At 45.6% G+C, this 21,936-nt stretch overlaps 1 protein-coding gene across 1 annotated transcript in view; it reads right to left on the bottom strand.

Annotated features, from left to right (window-relative positions):
- LOC311000982 (disks large-associated protein 1-like) overlaps nucleotides 1-18,575 on the bottom strand; it is a gene marked incomplete at both ends in the record, with an annotated part of 103,135 nt that extends 84,560 nt beyond the window's left edge. The window contains one exon of the mRNA XM_083991915.1: nucleotides 17,145-18,575. Within this exon, the coding sequence (XP_083848041.1) occupies nucleotides 17,145-18,575 (1,431 nt within the window). The remainder of the gene's footprint in view (nucleotides 1-17,144) is intronic.
- Between the last annotated feature and the right edge of the window lie 3,361 nt (nucleotides 18,576-21,936).

Genomic DNA, 21,936 nt, shown 5'->3' with positions numbered 1-21,936 from the left:
CACAATCCAACAACTCCAAAACGCTCTGGTGGACAAGTTGTGACCTGCACATTCACCACGCTATGAGATAATAACTGACAGAGTTTTTTTTCGAGGCAAATGCAGAGACTGCTTTCTGAAAAACTGTCCCTGACAGGAACGCGCATCTGCGGTTTTGCATGAATTTACCTCTAAAACAACTCTGTCTGTAGTGTGGTGAAAGTGCAGGTCACAACTTGTCCACCAGAGTGTTTTGGAGTTGTTGGATTGTGTATTTGATGAGTTTGATGAGGGAAACCAAGAAATCCCATTAGCATCCGTAGCATAGCTCTGAGCAGCTCGCTGCTCGGCTCGGCCATTGTAAAAATAGCTTGCACCGACAAATAAAGGTAACAAACCTACTGCTATGACTATAGGGATTATGGCAATAGGTCAATTTGCCAAAATGTTGAACTATCCCTTTAACTGTTTTTCAGATTTGAACCCCTGGTATAAACCCAGAGGTCACTCAAGCAGATTCCCCTTCACAGCCTCTGACTCTCAGCTTCATCCTATCAGTGTCAGAGAGGACTCATCTGTGTTTGGAACATTTCAGCAGTCAGTCAAGTTGCAGGCTGGACAGTAACTGATGAACAGCCTGAGGTCATAATGTCAAAATGTTTCATGAAGTAATGCTGCCCCTTGGTATGGAAACATTACTGTTTGATACACTACAACATAGATCGGATAAAGAAAGTGACAGGACTCTGTAAATAAAACATGAATAAATCCTGATAATTATCATGTTTTCTCTCTGTCTGACATCAGCAGTAGCAGAGGCTATATACAGTCCCCACTTCAGCCGGCCCTGGTTCGAAACCCGAATCTGGTGGCCCTTTGTTGCATGTCAATCCCCCTCTCTCTGCCTCCCATTTCCTGTCTCTCTCAACTATCCTATCAATTTAAAGGTAAAAAAAATCCTCCCAAAAATATACTTCACAAAAAAACATATTTTATATAAATGCTCCTGAAATGTCTAATATAAGTCCTGCATCTTTCCTAATACATAACATGAACCATATTTTCCTATTCTTCTGTGTTTTATTTAAAGGGTTGGTCCATAAGAAGGTATATTTGTGGTTTTAAGAACCATAAAACTATTGTAGTGTAGTTTTTACATCTCCTCTTTCAGGCTTCTCTCTGGAGCTCTATTAACAACAGGTCAGTGTCAACCAATCAGAAGAGAGGAGGCTCTGAGGCTCACGCTGAGCTGCTCTTTGTTGTGACCTCACAAAGTCACAGGAAGTCCTGACAGCTGGTTTTAAGGCCCAGTGTCTGAATACAGGCTGTGGTCATTTCTCTGTGGACTGACGCTTTGATAGTTTCACAGTATTAAAGAACCTAGAGCTGCTTTATAATCACACTACACATGGAAATACCTGTATATGAAGACATATTCTGCCCCTTTTCCACAAATTAAAATAGTTCCCAGGTGTCTTAAAGACATGTCTGTGACATGCTTTGGTCAAAATACCCCAAGGATCAAACATCACATCTGGTTTCAGTGTCTGTCCCTTTAAATGCAAATGAGCCACTGCTCACCCCACCCCGCCCCCTCTACCGGTACAGGTAGGGGTGGTAATATGCAAATTCGAAAACTAATGACATCATTGGATGACAACTGACAACAGCTTGTAAAACCACATGGATTTCAAACTAGGAAGCCTGAAAAGTATTGTCAATTCTCACATTTTACAGCCGGAAAGCAAGACAAACACTTAAATATAAATAGCCTTCAGAAAGTGATAGCCTATTTCCATTATATTCCCCCTTTGAGATCAACTGATTTTGATAGTTATAACTTTTTCAAGGACAAAATCAGAACTCTGGAGGATCTGCATTATCAATGCTATCACTGTCAGCTGTGTGTGATGAGCCAACTGGCAGAGAGACGATGGGCTAATCACTCAATTCACTTTGTGTCAGTAAATGACATCTCCATAAACCCTGCCTGTCTCCTCCTGAGTCCACAGACACCTCGGCTTCTCACCTGAACCCTTACTCTCCACAACGAGGCGTATGAAGTGTGAGGAGGCTGTGCATGATATACAGGTCATCTCCAGCTCGTTATCTTAATTAGCCACACCTCATGAGCATGCTCACCCAGCCGGAGCCACCCCGGTCAAACCTGTGAGTGTTTCCCAGCTCCAGCTTCAGACTGGAGGCCAGAGAGAGACTCTGACAGACAATAACAGAGACAGACAGCAGGAGAGCTGCACCACTACTCTGACTAATTACATGTGAATCACTGAGGGAACAGCTCTGCTGGGATAAATGTCTCGCTCCTTCTCTCTGTATGTGTGTGTGTGTGTGTGTGTGTGTGTGTGTGTGTGTGTGTGTGTGTGTGTGTGTGTGTGTGTGTGTGTGTGTGTGTGTGTGTGTGTGTGTGTGTGTGTGACGTCAAGGAGACACAAATGAGCAGTTTGGCTATAAAAAGCGAATGCGGGGAAAGGACCAGCTGCAGCAGCATCAGCAGCGGCTCTCACCCACGCACAGGCCTCACTTCCACTGCAGCTCGGCACTCTGTGATGTATCTGAGGAGCAAGTGGAGCTGCTGAGGCTGTCGTCAGGGCCGAGGCTAAGCTCTGGAGACACCAGGCATTTTTAACTATATATTATATACACAACAACCATGTTTAAGAAATGAGCCACTCTGCATGTGACATCCATACAGCAGGTCTGCACACAGCACCCACGGTGTATGTGTGTGCTTCATATTACAGCCTGTACATTGTTTCCGTGGCAACACTTGGTTGTTTGATCGCTTCGGGCGGCAGCGTGAGAGATAACAGGTACTGCGTCTGTGCTGCCGAGATGCTGGAGATAATCATTTTGCAGATTGAACAGATAGAGCCGAGGGCACCGGGAGGGATGGGGGAGTGGGGGCTTCGCTGTCGTTCTCCTCCTGATGCGACCACGTGAAGCTGCTCTTCACAGAACACTCTGAAGTTTAAAATGAATGCTCGCTCTCTCCTCCTACTTTTTTATGCTTTTAAATCTTGGTCTTTGAGCTTCAGAGAAACTTTTTTTTTTCCTTTTTCTAAAAAGTCTTATGAGCAGTTCAAACAACCGTGCAACTTAACCTTAAATAAGTCGAACCATAAGCAAATGTTAAAGTCTAACCCTGTTATCACCTCGACACAACCATCACTATGGCAACAGATGAAACGATGCTCAGTAATAACATTGTTAAATAATAAAAGCACAGTGGAACAAGAAGAGTGGCTCTGATGGCAGATCACAGATCAGCTCACACATTCTGTTTGGGATGAATCTCTCTCTCTCTCTCTCTCTCTGTGAGGTCAAACAGAAACCAATGAGCAGTCTCTCTGACCTTTTTAGTCATGTGGTGTGACGACTTGTTGGTGTATGAACATACTGCCGCTGAAATGTGACAGGGTAAGAGACGTTTGCCTCTGGATGTTCACACTGTTCACAACACTGTGATCTGATATAAGTCACACTCTCATCCTGCTTCTCTCACTCCAGCCTGGGTTTGGGTGATCATACACTCGCTCATGTGAAAGAACATATTTACACCCACCTGTCTGGAGTTTTTGGATGATTTTTGCATCATTTTAATTGAACTTTAATCTTAAAGGGATAGTTGAACATTGTTGGCAAATTGGCCCATTGCCATAATCCCTAAAATTTTAGCAGTAGGTTCGTTACCTTTAATTGTCGGTGCAAGCTGTTTTTAGAACGGCGGAGCAGAGCCGCGAGCTGCTCAGAGCTACGCTACGGAGGCTGATGGGATTTCTTGGTTTCCCTCATCAAACTCATCAAATACACAATCCAACAACTCCAAAACGAAGTTGTGACCTGCACATTCACCAGATAATAACGGAACGTTACGAGTTTTGAGGCAAATGCAGAGATTGCTTGCCGAATAAACTGCACCTTACGGGAACACGCATTAGCAGTTTTGCATAAATTTACTTCGAAAACAACTCTGTCTCGTAACGTTCCGTTATTAGCTCATAGCGTGGTGAATGTGCAGGTCACAACTTGTCCACCAGAGTGTTTTGGAGTTGTTGGATTGTGTATTTGATGAGGGAAACCAAGAAATCCCATTAGCCTCCGTAGCGTAGCTCTGAGCAGCTCACGGCTCTGCTCCGCCGTTCTAAAAATAGCTTGCACCGACAATTAAAGGTAACAAACCTACTCCTCAGACTGCAGGGATTACGACAATGGCCCAATTTGCTAAAATGTTGAACTATCCCTTTAAGTAATTCATTAGCTGGAGAGTCAAACACAGGCATCTCTTATATTTTTGTTATTTATTGAAATGTCTCATCACCTACCTCGACCATACATCCTAATGAAAACTGACTGAAAGTTATAGCACAAACCTTATCAGAATTTGTAAATGTATAATAGATGTATGTGGTGAATTTATGGAACAATCTTGAGGAGGAATTGAAATTATATGAGACATTCCAAAGATTTTAAAGTCTATAAGATAAAATCAAATCAAATAAGATAATTGATAAATATAAGCAAACTGTTTTTGGTTTCTGGGAATTAGGTAATGTTGTTTGATTGTTGCTTGGGCAAATTGTTGACTGGAGTTGTGTATTCGATTGGTATTGTTGCCTTTGCAAAATCACAATGGAGGAGGAAATCATAAGTCGGCTAATTGTAAAATAGGTGAGAAGGGTAGGCGTCGTGAGCTCATAGCTTCAGCTTACACCTTTTCGATCACATTTATAAGATATATGTGCATTGTACTCTTTGTTGAATGACAGAAATAAACATATCAATCTACCATTTAAAACAATCAGACCTGTGTTCTATATGTGTCTGTCTATATGAGTTTCCCAAATGCTTCCATCAGCTCAAATCATAACCTCCATAATCATGCGTCAGTGTGTTTGTCTCACAGAAGCTCAACATTGACTTTGATCTAGTTTTAAGCCTTACACACTTTTTCATCTCTGTATTTGGAGCAGATGAGTCTGGATGTGAAGTTCTCAGAGAAACAAGCTGAGTAGATGTTAGAGAGCTCAGCTCCAGCTGTTGGAGACGTCCAGCTGTGTCCACTGAAGAGCATCAGTGACTCACTGATGTTTCAAGTCAAACTGTTTTATTTTAGTGTTTTCTGCTGGTTTTAATCTCCCGGTGTGTTTGTAATGGAGAGGAGGACTCCTGAACGTTTCACAGTGTTACCCGAAGGCATCTTTTATTACTGTTTTGACGGAGACATCCACTGGAGGCAGCAGTTACAGACCGTGTTTCAACAGATCAACGTCCCATCGTGACACTGTCCTTAAAGGATAATAACTGTTTTTTACAATCTGGATTTCTAGCATAAAATACGATCATTTACTCACCCAGATAACTTTGGTGTCATTACAAGTCGTTCCGACAAAATTAGATCCAGCCGAGAGCCGCGTATATCCATATAATGTGAGTCTACAGGGCAGCGGAATGCAGCCTCTAAATAACACATTATCCGCCGCAAAACTCGTTCATTTCACCAATATTTTGTTATGATACGCTACTGCTATTCCCCTCTGAGTCCGGGGTTAGCTGTTATCAACATCCGGGGTCTGTAGGTTGACCTACTGACCTCTGACCTGGATGATGTCGTCTCATTCTGATAATAATCATTCCACTTCGGCATTTGGGTCCATTTTTAGCTCAACTAGCCAGAGTTTTAGTGAGTCCAGGTTGAGGAGAGGAAGCCTGTGGAAGCTGAACTTCATCCAGCTGCTCATTTTATTCTGACAAGTCGGAAACACGCAGAAACGAACCGTAGCATTAGCGGTAGCAACAAGCCGCACCGCGGTCGGAGATGACATCATCCAGGTCAGAGGTCAGTAGGTCAACCTACAGACCACGGATGTTGATAACAGCTAACTCTGGACTCAGAGGGGAATAGCACTAGCCTATCATAACAAAATATTGGTGAAATGAACAAGTTTCACGGCAGATAATGTGTTATTTAGAGGCTGCATTCCGCTGCCCTCGTCAGAACGACTTGTAATGACACCAAAGTTATCTGGGTGAGTAAATGATCGTATTTTATGCTAGAAATAAGGTCCAGATTGTAAAAACCAGTAATTATCCTTTAATGACACAATATGAATATTTGAGAAAAGTATAGTTCTAGCTCTCAGTCTTATAACTATAAGGCTATCCCCATAGAAAGCTGATCCCCTGTCAGCTTTAGGACTTCATTTGCAGACTGAGTGAATTCCTGTGTGTGTGACAGCTGATGAGAGGAGCCACACAGACACAGTCTAAATGATCTGTGTCTCCTGCACACAGGTCTACTCCTGAAACACACCACACTGCCCATGATCCTGTTTGTGCCTCTCATGTAGCCTATTAAGTTACCATGGAAACCACCGCTTTTCTCTGAAAGACCATTAATTGGCTTAAAAAACTTTTTTTGTCATTCAGAGGACACAATATATTGTAATCCACATTTCACAACATTCTCTGGGGGATTCTGCTGTTTTTTAAATAACCCTCAGGAGACACTGATGTTCCCTTTGGGACCCGATGAACATTTTTGCTCTAGTGCAGGTCGACATAAAGGTGTCATCAACTCTCAAGTGATTCTGTTTTTAATCATCTTTACTGAATTAATTTGATTTTTTTCTGACTTTCTGAGGTTGTATACGTCCTCAGAGCTTCCAGATGTTATTCACTGTGGAACATCTGCGCTGAGTGTGTTGAAGGTGTATTGGACTTATACTAACTCACCCCACACTGTCCTGAATATACCAAGGTGACAGGTGAACAGGGACATAGTGGATAAATCATCTGTCTATGATAGAAATATCAATTGTGTCGGTAACTCTGATGTGTGTCATACATGTGTACTGTGTAACGGGATCCCTAAACACACACACACACACTGAATCACAAGGTTACCCACACAGCACAGTACAAGTAACACATCAACAACAGTAGTGGTGCTGGGGAGGTCATTTAACTCTAACAAGACAAGATGAGCTACATCAGTTGACTCCTAAGAGATGATCAGAAGTGACCACAATCAGAGCCTGAGTGTGTTCTGTTGATAATCAGCTCTGACATGTAGCTTGTAGCACTGAAAACCAGACTGAGGACAAATCCTGCAGACCAGAGTTCAACAGCAAACTGGGACGGCAACTCCCGGAAACTAAGGCCACACGAGCCTACACACATCTAAATCTGAGCCAGTACATCAGCTGATACACAGTACTGATCCAACACTAAAGATAGCTAACAGTTGTACACTACTGACCTTGTATGAGTGTGATGTGATGATGGCTCAGGTTAAACTGACTCTAAAAACATGAATAGACACATGAATGACTCTTTTATTATCTAATCAATAAATCTCACAATGGATATCTCACACTCGTGCTGCTCCCTCATTTCAAAGCCTCACTTACTCAATATTTACTAAGTGGAACCTTAAAGGGATAGTTCTACATTTTGGCAAATTCGCCTATTACCATAATCTCTTTAGTTTTAGAGGAAGTTAATTACCTTTAATTGTCAGTGCAAGCTGTTTTTAGATCTGAGGGGCAGAGACGCAAGCTGCTCAGCTAATGCAACAGAGGTGAACGGTACTTTCGCCTTTCCCTCACCAAACTCATAAAATACACAATTCAACAACTCCAAAACGCTCTGGTGGACAAGTTGTGACCTGCACATTCACCGCACAATGAAATAAAAATATAACATTACAAAACGGTGTGGTTTACGAGGCAAATGCGTAACTGGAACTACATTCCAGACATGGCTGCTGAGCGGAGTGATTTCAAAAACGCAAGAGTATTTGCTTCATGTATCGTTATGTTACATAACTATACATTATCATTTCATAGTGTGGTGAATGTGCAGGTCACAACTTGTCCACCAGAGTGTTTTGGAGTTGTGGGATTGTGTATTTGATGAGTTTGATGAGGGAAAGGTGAAAGTATCATTCGCCTCGGTTGCGTTAGATGAGCAGCTTGCGTCTCTGCCCCGCCGATCTAAAAACAGCTTGCACCGACAATTAAAGGGAATGAACCTACTCCTAAAACTATAGGGATTATTACAGAAGGTGAATTTGCCAAAATGTTGAACTATCCCTTTAACATTGTGCTAACTGCTAGCTGCTCACCCATAACATGACAGTAGTTATGGGACGTCCTGTTCCCAGTGCAGTACGTTCTTTGTAATCCTGCCGGCAACAAGAAGAATGAGAAGAAGTGTAACCAATGCTCCAATCTGAGCAACCACACAGGGGGATTTTTAACCCTCTAGGTTGCCACGGTTACTAATGGAGCCACATAATGAATAACATAATAACCATTGTGGCTTGGTTAGGTTTAGGAAATGTGTTAATTTGAGTTAAATTAAATGCTTTCGCAATATTCAAGAATCTTTGTTGCCATGGTTAGCTACTATGATAACAACATGGTTAACTTTGAACATCCTTGAATAAACAAAAACAACTGATTTCACATCCACGATCTGGACCCAAATCCCCCTCTAATCTTAATTGTGTTGAATTACACTGGTTAACTGCCACAGACTCGCAGCCTCCCCTGCTTCCTGTGTACTCTGTCGTTAAACACCTCCCCAACACTTCAGCAGCACTTCAAACGGCAGCACAACACAACACAACACAACACGGCACGGTACGGCACGGCACAACAACAACGAGCCAAGAGACACACAAAGACTGAGGAGAGGCACAAGAGCTGGCAGAGAGGCAGGAAAAGGGAAGCACTACTAAATTAAAAATGAAGTCTACAAACAGGAGAGGATGTTGTTCTTCATGAGTTCATGTCATCACCTAGCATTCAGAGAGTAAGGCTGCTACTGGCTCTGCACTTACTTCTCTCTTCAACTCAAAAGGAGGACAGAGGAGGAAGAGGAGAAGGAAGAGGGAGGCTCTCCAAACCAAGAGGAGGTAAAAGGAGGTGGAGGTGGTGGGGGGGTGGGGTCGGGTTGATAGGAAGCGTGGGGGTGAGTTTGGAGGGGTGGTGAGTGAAGAAAAGGCAAGAGGAGGGGGGGGAGTGGGTGAGTAGGGGTGGGGGAGTGGTGGAGGAGAGGGAGGAGGTGGCAGTGGGGGGGTGGGGGGTGTGTGGGTTCTCCGGAGATCAGAGTAAATAGACTGGTGGTGATAGGGAGCAATGTTCCTCTCCAAGGCTGTGGACGCACTGTATGTGCACCTGTCCCTGCTGTGATGACGGAGCTGTGGAGTGGGACCAGGCTGATCTGGACCAATGGGCCGACTCATTGGTCCAATGATTCTATTTACATGTGTGAAACAGCAGCAGTGTGAATTTATTGTGGAAGCGGTGGTGCATGCTGACAGGTAATATACAAATATGATAAATAAATATGGCTCTAAATATGAGCTGGCTAATCAATGAAGCAAAATTGATCAACCACTAATAACACTAGCTACATCTGACTGATAACTCTACTGATGTGAATGAGAATCAGCTTCACATGCTTACTGACCTGGTGCCAGTCAGAGGGAGGAGGTTCGTTACCTTTAATTGTCAGTGTAAGCTGTTTTTAGAACGGCGGAGCAGAGCCGCAAGCTGCTCAGAGCTACGCTACGGAGGGCCATGGGATTTCTTGGTTTTCTTCATCAAACTCATCAAATACACAATCCAACAACTCCAAACGCTCTGGTGGACAAGTTGTGACCTGCACATTCACCACGCTATGAGATAATAACAGAACGTTATGAGACAGAGTTGTTTTCGAGGTAAATTCATGCAAAACCGCTGACGCATATTCCTGTCAGGGACAGTTTTTCAGCAAGCAGTCTCTGCATTTACCTCTAAAACAACTCTGTCTCGATTATTATCTCATAGCGTGGTGAATGTGCAGGTCACATCTTGTCCACCAGAGTGTTTTGGAGTTGTTGGATTGTGTATTTGATGAATTTGATTAGGAAAACCAAGAAATCCCATTAGCCTCCATAGTGCAGCTCTGAGCAGCTTGCGACTCTGCTCTGCCATTCTAAAAATAGCTTGCACCAACAATTAAAGATAACAAACCTACTCCTAAAACTATAGGGATTATGGCAATGGGCCAGTTTGCCAAAATGTTGAACTATCCCTTTAAAGGAAATTAAGGGGCATCGTATAGCTCTCTCTCTGTCTATCCTATCAATTGAAGACATAAAAGCCGCCAAAAAAAACTCAAGGAATTAAATACATTTAATAGTGACCACTGACCCTGTACAGTAGATTATATCATTATGTACCGGTATTTATATAAATATGATCTGAAAGCTGTGTGTGAGCTGACTGTGTGTACCGTTCATATTGTGTGTATATGATAATTCAGTGTGTCCCCAGCCTTAGACAGTGATGTCCAGTCATGGTTAATCTGCAGTTTTCATTCCAACTAAACAATGAACCAACACACAGACTGACTGAGGTAGAAAGGGACCCCAGTTGATAAAGTCAGGGACGTCCCTGCTCAGACGTGAGGTAAGCCCTGTCTGCTCGTGGATCTTAACATGACCAGATGGGTGTGATCTCAAGACTAGGAGGTGCTGCTGAGTTTTTCCCAGAATGCCTGATTGCCTAAACTGTTCCAGTACTGTGGAATTTGAGTGGCACAGAAGAGCCCCTGAACATCGTTATAATTTAAGACCTCTTAAAAGCAGAGAAGCCGTTAGCTCATCCTGCTGACTCCCTGTCTTCATATGGAGTTATTTTTGTCTCATAAATATCTGTAAACGCACAGAAGGTGATCTACAAATGTTCCTTGGTTTGCACACGTGTTTTGCTATCCACAAGGGGTGATCTACAAATGTTCCTTGGTTTGCACACATGTTTTGCTATCCACAAATACAAATTTCTAATTTGTAACTTGTATTTTGGTTTTTACAAATAAATGTGTATTTGTAAATATATTGTGTATTTGTAAATGTATAATTTTCCATTTGTAAAAACAAAAAAGCCATTTGTAAAACCGAAAATTCTGTTTGTGAAGTGTGACTCTGCATTTGTGGATCACCAATCACACACACGCATCTCTTTCCGCAATGACGTATTTCTGAGACAATCCTGCCGAGATCCACACAGATCCACAAACTCACAGCTGGTGATTCACAAAGGGCCGCTCTCCTCACCAGGAGGGGCAGTGTTGGCGAGTAGCTGAATGAAAACTAACGAAGAAGACTGCTACTAGCTTATCTCGAGAAATTATTTTAATTCCCACTGTTAATGCGTCACTTTATTAAGTTTTAATGTTTTTTCATGCGATAAAGTAACTGTTTAGATCCCCAATATGTGGTTAGTTTATCCAAATGACGTCTGTTTGGAAGTTTGCTCCGCCGTTCGCGGAGCAGTGAAGCTCCATCTGTGGAGCAGCTAAGCTAACTAGGCTACCACCGGACGAGCGGTCTATCACAGAGGCTACAGCCGGGCTGCTGTGGTGGTCGGCTAACCTCCGCTGTCATCCAGGTCTCCCCCGGCTCGTTTTTTCCCCCGGAATGACGAAGCTGGTTAGCCAGCCCACCGCAGCAGCCCGGCTGCTGTTTAGATCTGATTGGATGTTTAGATGTTAGACTGTTTAGATCCCCAATATGTGGTTATTTTTATCCAAATGACGCCGGAGCAGTGAGGCTCCACCTGTGGAGCAGCTACTAGGCTACCACCGGACGAGCGGTCTATCACAGAGGCTACAGCCGAGCTGCTGTGGTGGTCGGCTGGCGAAGCCACGGCGTCTTCTCGGGGGAGAAAACGAGCACTTCAGTAAACCGGTTGCTGCCTCTGGATGAGCGGATCATTACAGAGGAAGCAGCCGGGGCTGCTGTGGTGGTCGGTCGGCTAAAGCCCCTGACACACCGCCACGACGCTTCCCGACGCGTCTCGACGCCGACGGCTTTGGCCGACGAGTCTGTCGCCTCTCGTCGGGAGAAAGGAAAAAGTGAAACACACTGCCCCGACTGCCGACCAGAGCGATTGAGTGGCGAGGACTCCCCCATAGAAATACAGACCAATACAGACCAGGGGCAGCCCTGCTCACTGTTCATTCAAACAAACTAATGCCACTGCCACAGTTAAAGCAGATATCAGCTTCACGGCCGTTTCGGCTAATGCTGCGTTCAAGGCAGGCTTTTGAAACCGTAAGTTACAGCTTCAAGTCACAACTACGACTTGGTAGCGTTCCAGGTAACCCGTAGCTCGTGTTTTTACCATCCTGTTGTCTGTGAAAGTTCCCTATAACGGCCACTCGTAACTTCCGACCCGTGAACTCGTACCAGATCGAACTGGTATGACTTCACAGGAAGGAAAAACACAAAGTACGAGTTTCTTTGAACGCACCATGAGTTAGCAGCCCCCGCCCTTGTCAGGCATCAATTGGTCCTCGTGCTACGTCACCACATTCACGCGCATCCCTTGGCTGCACACACAGCCCTTCATGCCGTTCTCTCTCCTCATTGGATAACACTTGTATCCCACAAGGAAAATTTTCTCCTCGGGTTACAGCAGAGCAGAGTGACGGAGAGACTCGTGTTTAGGCTGAAATACTTCATGTAAGTGATTGCTGACGGAAAATAGGACTATTTAGGACTTATATTAACAAAAACATTCCACTGATATCTGCTTTAATGTCATCAATGAGACCAACATTTATCTCCCCAAAACAAATTAACCAGCCACGTTTTAACAGCGCTAAAGCCGATTTAAAACAGTTTTTAGCAGCTTACTGCTGTGGCTCGGTTGCCGCGAATTGGCGATAGCCGATGCTAATTTCTGTTAGCCCATCTATGGTGTTTTACATTACACGTTAGCATTAAGCTAGCGGGCTTTATATGCTTAGTTGTGAGCTGTGTGTGTTTTGAACGTTGTTTCAAACTATGCGGGTTTGATTGAACATCTTTGATGTTTAAATATATATATATTGCCGCTTAATATATTGCTTTACTCCTCTTTTTATTTTGTATACCATTTTTACTGTAGCACAGGCTAGGACACCGTTTGTTTACTGTGGTCACTTCCGTCCCTCCCACACACCGCGCTGATTCGCTTAGGCCCGCCAATCAGAATCGCCATAGCTAGCACACAGCCAATCAGAGTACCCGACGAGTCTACTCTCCCGACGGCCGACGAGTCCCGACTGAGCATGTTCAATCGGCCCCGATGAGATCCGACAAGACCCGAGGCTCCCCGACGGAGAGGAACACACCAAACAGACGAGCTGCCGACGCCGTCCGACGAGGCCAGACGCCCGACGGTCGGCTCGGTGTGTCCCTGGCTTTAGCCACGGCGTCATTCCAGGGGAGAAACCAAGCCTCAACCCGGTTGCTGCCTCTGGATGAGCGGATCATCACAGAAGCAACAGCCGGGCTGCTGAGGTGGTCGGTCGGCTAATCTGCGTCGTCCTCCCAGGGGAGAAAAGGAGCCCATCAATCTACCGGCAGTTTTTTAGAGGTTTACCGCCGGCTGGATGAATTATTTTTAGGAGATAAATGTTGTCTCATTCAGTGGTGTAGTAGGCTATATCAACAAACAAAACTATTTAGTCTATAATGGGCTATGTACAATCACCACCGCTACATCAATAAATAAATGTTTTACAATGAAACGGTCAGTCAGTTGACATTAACAATGCAGGTCGTTTTTTCCCCTGGGAGGAGACCGCGGCTTAGCCGGCCGACCACCACAGCAGCCCGGCTGTAGCCTCTGTGATAGACCGCTCGTCCGGTGGTAGCCTAGTTAGCTGCTCCACAGGTGGAGCCTCACTGCTCCGGCGTCATTTGGATAAAAATAACCACATATTGGGGATCTAAACAGTCTAACATCTAAACATCTAATCAGATCTAAACAGAAGCCGGGCTGCTGCGGTGGGCTGGCTAACCAGCTTCGTCATTCCGGGGGAAAAAACGAGCCGGGGGAGACCTGGATGACAGCGGAGGTTAGCCGGCCGACCACCACAGCAGCCCGGCTGTAGCCTCTGTGATAGACCGCTCGTCCGGTGGTAGCCTAGTTAGCTTAGCTGCTCCACAGATGGAGCTTCACTGCTCCGCGAACGGCGGAGCAAACTTCCAAACAGGCGTCATTTGGATAAACTAACCGCATATTGGGGATCTAAACAGTTACTTTATCGCATGAAAAAACATTAAAACTTAATAAAGTGACGCATTAACAGTGGGAATTAAAATAATTTCTCGAGATAGAGTGCCGAAGCGGAAGCAGGAAGTAACGGCCCCATGGGTCCTCAATTCGAAAAAAGGCTCCATAGAAATGAACGAGACTGCAAGATTTATTTCGTGATCCGTTTGAATTGTGCCATGAGAAAAAAATATGTCCTCTACCTGTTTAAAACATCACGTTTCATCCCGAGAAATCAGCAGTTTGTTGTAAAACTATTGTAAAATAAAATTCGGAAGAATCCGTAACCAGAAAGACTACAAGTCGCGTAGGTGACGTCACACACCAAATGCCGCCCTTTCCCGTGTCAGTTGGTGACGTATTTTTTGTGGGACGCAAATCTGTAGTCCGTAGAGCGTCGTCACACAAAATACATTCTTCTGTTGCCGTTTTACGATAAACTGCTGATTTCTCGGCATGAAACGTGATGTTTTAAACAGGTAGAGGACATATTTTTTTGTCATGGCACAATTCAAACGGATCACGAAATAAATCTTGCAGTCTCGTTCATTTCTATGGAGCCTTTTTTCGAATTGAGGTCCCATGGGGCTGTTACTTCCTGCTTCCGCTTCGGCACTCTATAAGCCAGTAGCAGTCTTCTTCGTTAGTTTTCATTCAGCTACTTGCCAACACTGCCCCTCCTGGTGAGGAGAGCGGCCCTTTGTGAATCACCAGCTGTGAGTTTGTGGATCTCGGCAGGATTGTCTCAGAAATACGTCATTGCGGAAAGAGATGCGTGTGTGTGTGATTGGTGAAAAAAAAAAGCAAAACACGTGTGCAAACCAAGGAACATTTGTAGATCACCTTCTGTGCGTTTACAGATATTTATGAGACAAAAATAACTCCATAGTCTTCAGGACACGTCAATACATTTATCCACTGAAAGAACCTCAGAGGCTGCGTTTCTGATCACTGCCTGGTTCAGGGTGAAGTGAGTGTTTCTGTTGGACTGCAGTTAGCAGTCATTACTTCATGACACCTTGCAAAAGTATTCATACCACTTGTACTTTTCCACATTTTGTCATGTTAGAACAACAAATTTAAACATATTTTATTGAGATTTGATGTGATAGACCAATACAAAGTTGCGCATAATCGTGAAGTGGAAGGAAAATGATACATGATGTTTAAGATTTTTTACCAATCAAAGACCATATTGAACTTTTTGGCCTACTTGCACCTGAATACACTATCCCCAGTGTGAAACATGGTGGTGGCAGCATCAGGCTGTGGGGAGGCTTTTCTTCAGCAGGGACAGGGAAGCTGCTCAGAGTTGATAGAAGATGGATGGAGCTAAATACAGGACAATCCTGGAGGAAAAGCTGCTAGAGGCAGAAAAAGACTGGGATGGAAGTTCACCTTCCAGCAGGACAGCCATCCTAAACACAGCCAGAGCTACAATGGACTGGTTTACATCAAAGCATATCCATGTGTTAGAGCGGCCCAATCAAAGTCCAGACCTAAATCCTATTGAGAATCTGTGGCCAGACTTGAAAACTGCTGTTCAAAGACGCTCTCCATCCAATCTGACTCAACTGCAGTGTGTAGATGTGCAAAGCTGGTAGAGACACACCCCAAAAGACTTGTATTGAATTATTGATTCAGGGGGGGTGAATACATATAGGCTATGCACGCCACACTTTTTTTGTAAAAAGTCTTCAACACCATGTATAATTTTCGTTCCACTTCACAATAATGCGCTACTTTGTGTTGGTCCGTTACATAAAATCCCAATAAAATGAAGCGAAACCTGTGAGCTAGTTCAGGCAGCCAACTTGAGCTGCGCTGCATCACTCACATGACATATCTAACACAATCATACACACCCTAACAATTTGGCGGTCTATTTGAAGTCCCCCTCCTGCGACCCTTTTTGGTTATTTTAAAACACTCTCTGTGGTCTTTAAATTGTGATTATGACGTTTTTAGCCAAAATCACAAAACCTGGGCCATTTCCCAGGGCTCTCCTTCTGCACAACACCAGCAGCTCATTAGCAATGCACCTCTGGAGGGTGGGCGGAGACTGCGATGCTCTGCACCCGCCAGTTTGGGGGAACAGAAAGCATCAGTGGCTCAGCTGACAGGAACAGCTAACGGCGGTAGCTAAGCTAACGGCAGTAGCAAAGCTAACATCAGGACGTCAGCTGTTAAAACCCTCTCGTTGTCGGACACGACATGAAACTACTCCAGTTAGCTCAGTCATGTTGTAACTATATGATATAGATATAGATATCCGCTGGAGAAAATATTTTTTCATGGACCGTTTATTGAGTCACCGAGTTATTAAAGTTCAACAGGTAACCGTTAGCCCTGCTAATTTTATGATAACCATGACTAATTACAAAAATGTGCACACATAAATAGTAGTGTTTGTCCAATCATTGGTTTTATAAACTTTACAAACATCAGATTAGTCTAAACGGCGATATAGTGACATGAAAAATTAGATATATATAGCGAAACTCTCATCCGTCACTATTGTTCTCATGCTGGTTTTCTACCCGGAAGTAGTTGTAAACAAGAAGGTGATTCGTTCTATACTTTAATGAAATCCTATTCTCAGGGAGTGATGAGGTCGAAGCCTTGACACCAAACCCAAATGCATAATGAAACTGCAATAAGCATTTTAATTGTGAGTTGTCTGACTGAAAATAAGTTTGTGGTAATGTGACAAAATGTGGAAAAGTTCAAGGGCATTAAGACTTGTTGGCATTGGGGTACCCTTAAACTACCACGTCATTCCTGCTGAACTACTGAGTGCTGTACCTGTCTTGGAGCTCATTACTCACTCCTAAAAACTGGTCGGCTCGGTCCAGCCGATGTCTGAGTCTATTCAGGGACGTGTTTGGTTGGACTGAAAACCTGAAGCGTCTCAGGACTGGAAACCGCTGAGTTAGAGGAAACATTGGTGAGCAAAGTAAGTCGTGGAGAAAAGGGGGTCAACAAAGGTGGGGGGAGGGGGTGAATCGACTGGTTTTGGATGGGAGTCGGTGAGGGATTATTTACCTGTAAGAAATGGCATGAGCGCTCCTGCTGCTGACTGCCCTTAGATTTGACTAGAGCTCTATCTAGGTTTAGGTTACCGGATCCTGCGCCGGCTCGTGGCTGGTTGTGGCTGCTGTTGTTGGTGTAGACCTCTCGGGCCCTGCTCACCGTTAGGCTGGATGACCACGCCCCTTTCTTCACAAGGGGCCCGTCCACAAGGCCCAGCGGCAGCAAGGGGCCGCTTCCTCCACCGATACCGCCACCGCCGTTATTGCTGCTACCACTAACCGGCACACACGCCGACGACGCGGACGACGCGTACTTGACGTCGTTGTTGCTCCGGGACACTTTGAGTGCTGGGTGGTGGTGGTGCGTGTGGCCATGGTGCGCGTGGGTGTGTGCGTGCTCGTTGAGCGTGCCGTAAGGGTCCATCATGAAGTACTGCTGCGACTGCGAGGAGGAGATGCTAGGGAGGGGAGTCTGAGGGAACTTGTCGGGGGGGTTGTTGCCAAGGTACCGGCCCATCGTCATGGCGATGGGCGAGGGGGACATGGAGGGCGAGGGCGAGGGTGGAGGTTGGTGGTGGTGAGGGTGGTAGAGACACAGCTCCCGTTCCAGGTTGTCATCGGAGCTCCAGTAGCCGGAGCCCGGAGCAGACGCTGAGCCGTGGAGCTGGTGGTGGTGGTGGTGGTGGCTTCGATGCTTGGGCTCCGCTGATCGACAGCGCTCGCGGCTCTTGCTGCGCTTCCGGTGGCGCCCTCCCACCGGCGGGGTCTCACCCTCCGGGCTGGCCCTGGAACCACCACCACCACCTCCTCCGCCACCACCGCCACCATTAACGCTCCCGTTATTGGCGCCCTTGGAGGACTGCGTGTGGTGCGGGCCCTCCAGTGAGTGCGACTTGGTGAAGAGTTTCTGGACCGAGTGGACCAGGTGGCGGATTCTCCCCGGGCTGTCATTGTTGTTGTTGTTGGCGGCCCCCACCACCATCCCCCCACTGTGGGCCAGCACTCCTCGTTTGTACTGCAGTGTGTGATAGCCGTCTCGGGAAAAGGACGGCTGACGCTCAAACGGGTCCCCGAAGTTTGCCGGGACCCGGGTGGGCGTTTTACCTCCATAGCCTCCTCCAGCTCCTCCTCCTCCTCCTCCTCCTACATATGGTACCATGGCCATACACTCATCCTTTACCTCAGGATGGTGGGACGAGGAGGTGGAGTGGCACCTCCGAGGGAAGGTTCCGTAGGGGACGATGCTGTTGCTGTCAGAGGGGTATGGGGTGCGCTGAGCGTTGTAGTAGGACAGCTCAGTTGGATGCGGCATGGGGATGGGCACAGGCATGTCCATCTGACTGATCAAATATGGCTTGCGGTCAACGTGGTGACCCAGTGGATCGTACGATGGCTCATAGGAGACCACGTGATGGTGACTCCGACTACTGGACAGGCCCTTCATGACAGGGAGAAGGATGGGTGGATGGAAAGAGGAATGATATGGATGAGAGATGCCGGGCGGGCGGGCCTGTGGTCAGCGGAGGGCTGCCGAAGACTGTCCCTGAGAGGAGAGCTGCAGACTCTGGAAGACAGGGAGAGAGAGGAGCAACAGGGGAGAAGTGTTAATGCAGGAAGGCAACAAAGTCCAACATAAACAGGTCAAACCGCGAGACTGACGGAAACTCCAATGCGTCGGGACACGGCCCACTGGGTTTAATTACATGATGTTAGCGCTGGAGATGTCGAGAGCTCAGAGCGCATGTCCCCACGGCGCTGCGTTGATGGGACCAGACATCTGTGCGTCTTTGTACTCGCAGTGAAAAGCAACCAAACATCACTCTCTGAAGATGTCTCTCTAAAATCCCCCGCCGAAGGATAAGTGACATCACAGCTGCAAGTTATTCCTTTCAGTAGACTCACAGTATTACAGTATGATGGTTAACACACTGCTGTCTGATGGTCTGTTAGAGTTGGAGCAGTGTGCATCGATACAGAAGTTGAGAAAAGCCAATTACAAATTTATTGTGTTAACGTAATCAGAGCATGGAATCAAGACAACAGAATTTTAAACAGAAGATAGTATTGTAACCTCTGAGGGTGGAAAATAAAGAACATGAAGAATCAAAAATTGCAGTTCCTCTACCGACCACTAGAATGAGTCTCCAACAGTGAGTCACTTTCCATAGACTCTCATGTTAAAATGTCCAACTTTACAACAGAAATAAACATGTTTACAGCCTGGTACAGAAACAGTTTGGTCTCTACAGTTAATTTACTCCCTCTGCTCACATTTTGTTAAGGCCTCAAGAAATGTATAATTGAGGGTGTGGCCTCTTTGAGTCACAGCTGGGTGAGTGTATGCTTGCCACAAATTGACATGCACCGAAGTCTCAGGCCTTTACTGGGTACTTTTGATATTGAGTTTCTCTTCCGCCATTTCCGAAAAAAATCACATCCACACGACGAGCACATTTCTAAAAAATCTCTTTCCGCCTGTAAATGCCAAAATGCTATAAAAACTCATGCATTGCATTCCATACCAGCAGGCAGCAATATAATTGTAACTTTTATAAAATGCATTGACCAATCATATAGCATACAAGTGGCATACTTCCAGTCTGATCTTTGTTTATTATATCCATGACTACCAGTCATACCTTCTGTTGTAAGAGTGGCATGGGTGACCCCTTCAGGGAGTAGCACCTTTTGGGAGCACAAATCCATTACTCTCAATGTAGGCACATGTGAAGCGCGCTCATAACCCAAAGCGACACTATAGCGGCACACATGCAGCAAGCACATGCATGTCATGTGATAAGAATTAACCGAATTAAAAAGAATTATCAGCTCCACAGACCGGCTTCTCCAGCAGCAACATGCTACCTGGAACCCAGAGCCTGCTGGTGTCTTGGCCAGCACCAGCTCACTCCCCGGTTCCGGCTCCCTGGGCAACCAAAAACTCTGTTTTCATTCCTATATCCATTTTTAAGGACCAAAAACGTTGTATAGGTGTTAATGATAGACCCAAACACATGTAAATGAAAACTTTTCTGTGAGTACATGGGCTCAGCTCCACACACCCCACCTCTTTGCTTAAAGCAGAAGTAAGCGGAATATTTGTGTTAAAATAAGTCTTAAATAGTTATATCTTCCGACAGCAATCACTTACATGTTTGGTCTGAAACACGGGTCTGTCAGTCACTCTGCTCTGCTGTAAGCCGAGGAGAAAACTTTCCTTGTATCCTACAACCTTTATCCAATGAGGAGAGAGAACGGCATAAAGGCGTGGTCCTCTCTGTGTGTGCAGCCAAGGGATGCGCGTGAATGTGGTGACGTAGGGACGAGGGCGGGGACTGCTAACTAGCCAAAACGAACGGATCGCTTACTTCTGCTTAAATTTGGATTAACTGGGAGCTAAGGGCGGAATCAGTCACAGGCAAGATGACAATAATGAAGCAGCTCACTCTGAGCTTCAAAACTACACCTTCAGAAACCTGTAGGTGACGTCACAGAGGCTACTTCCATCTTTTACTTCTTTTTATGGTGGAGAAAACAAAGCAACATCAGAACAAACATAATTAAAACAGGATGGAAAGATTTGAGTTTGAAGTGACAAGCTTTGTATCCAGGTAACCACATGCACAGCTAACAACTCATATGATCACAAGTTCAACTCAGCCTGTGTGGAGACTGATTCAGCATTTGGATTTCTACCCAATAGACCTTCACATAATCTTTAGTTAGATCACCCAACCATATAGGTCAGACATTGGTGAAGTCATTATATCTAGCCCCAGCTACGAAGAAAGCAAAAGATATAGGCTACCCAGTCTATACTCAGCAAAGCCATCACAGTGCGGCACAATAATGTTTGCAACACACCACAGAGCATCAGCATTTCTATTGGCCAACAGTGCACACAGAGCTGAATGGAGGTGGACTCTGACCCGCAGGTCGAGCTGAGCCGACTGCAGGCGGAACAGGAAACACATGCCAGTCTGTCTGTTTGATCTGCCCATGTGTTTGTGCATCCCTCCTTTCAGCCACCGTGACCCACGACACACACACACACAAATACAGTACAAGGCTCGGAGCGGCTTGCATGGCAACGAAGCTGTTGCTCGAGGCAATATTGAATCTCTAAAATCGCTAGAAAACAAATTTAGAACGCGAAAACCAGAAGTGGCTTCCGGAGGCAGGTCGGTCCAAACCCGCTGTGTTTCAGCCCGGTGACAGTCAACACAACTGCTGACACCAGAGGAGGGGGATTAGAAGTCTTCCTGTCTCCTTCAGCTCCACTCAGTGGTCATCAGTCAGCCTGCTCCTGTTAGTGCAGGTAACAGTACTGTGAGACGACCCCCCCACCCCCTCCTCTCAGACTTTATATAACACTGTTCACATCACAGGAGACTATGGAATAAGGCTCCAGGGATCAGACTGCTCACAAGGCACTTTTATTACAGATGAACAGCTATGCAGGGCCACAGCGGTGGTGTGTGTGCTGCACGCAGGCCTGTGTGTTTGTCCCTGCACTCCTGCGTTTGTGGTGGTGAAGTGGAATAGGTGTGTGTGTTTGTAAGAGAGAGAGAGAGAGAGAGTTTCCTCTGTCCTACTTGGCCCATGACACAACTGCTTAACACAACCTGACAGCTCCACTGGTAGAAGCGCTGCTAACAAGCTACAGTGACTCTCAGTGTGCTGGGGAAGCCACACGCATACACACACACACACACACACACACACACACACACACACACACACACACACACACACACACACACACACACACACACACACACACACACACACACACACAGTGGAGG

Source organism: Trachurus trachurus (genome assembly GCF_905171665.1).
Source record: "Trachurus trachurus genome assembly, chromosome: 17".
NCBI lineage: Eukaryota > Metazoa > Chordata > Actinopteri > Carangiformes > Carangidae > Trachurus > Trachurus trachurus.
The sequence above is the reverse complement of the archived record's forward strand: the minus strand, read 5'-3'. Positions and strand labels throughout refer to the sequence as shown.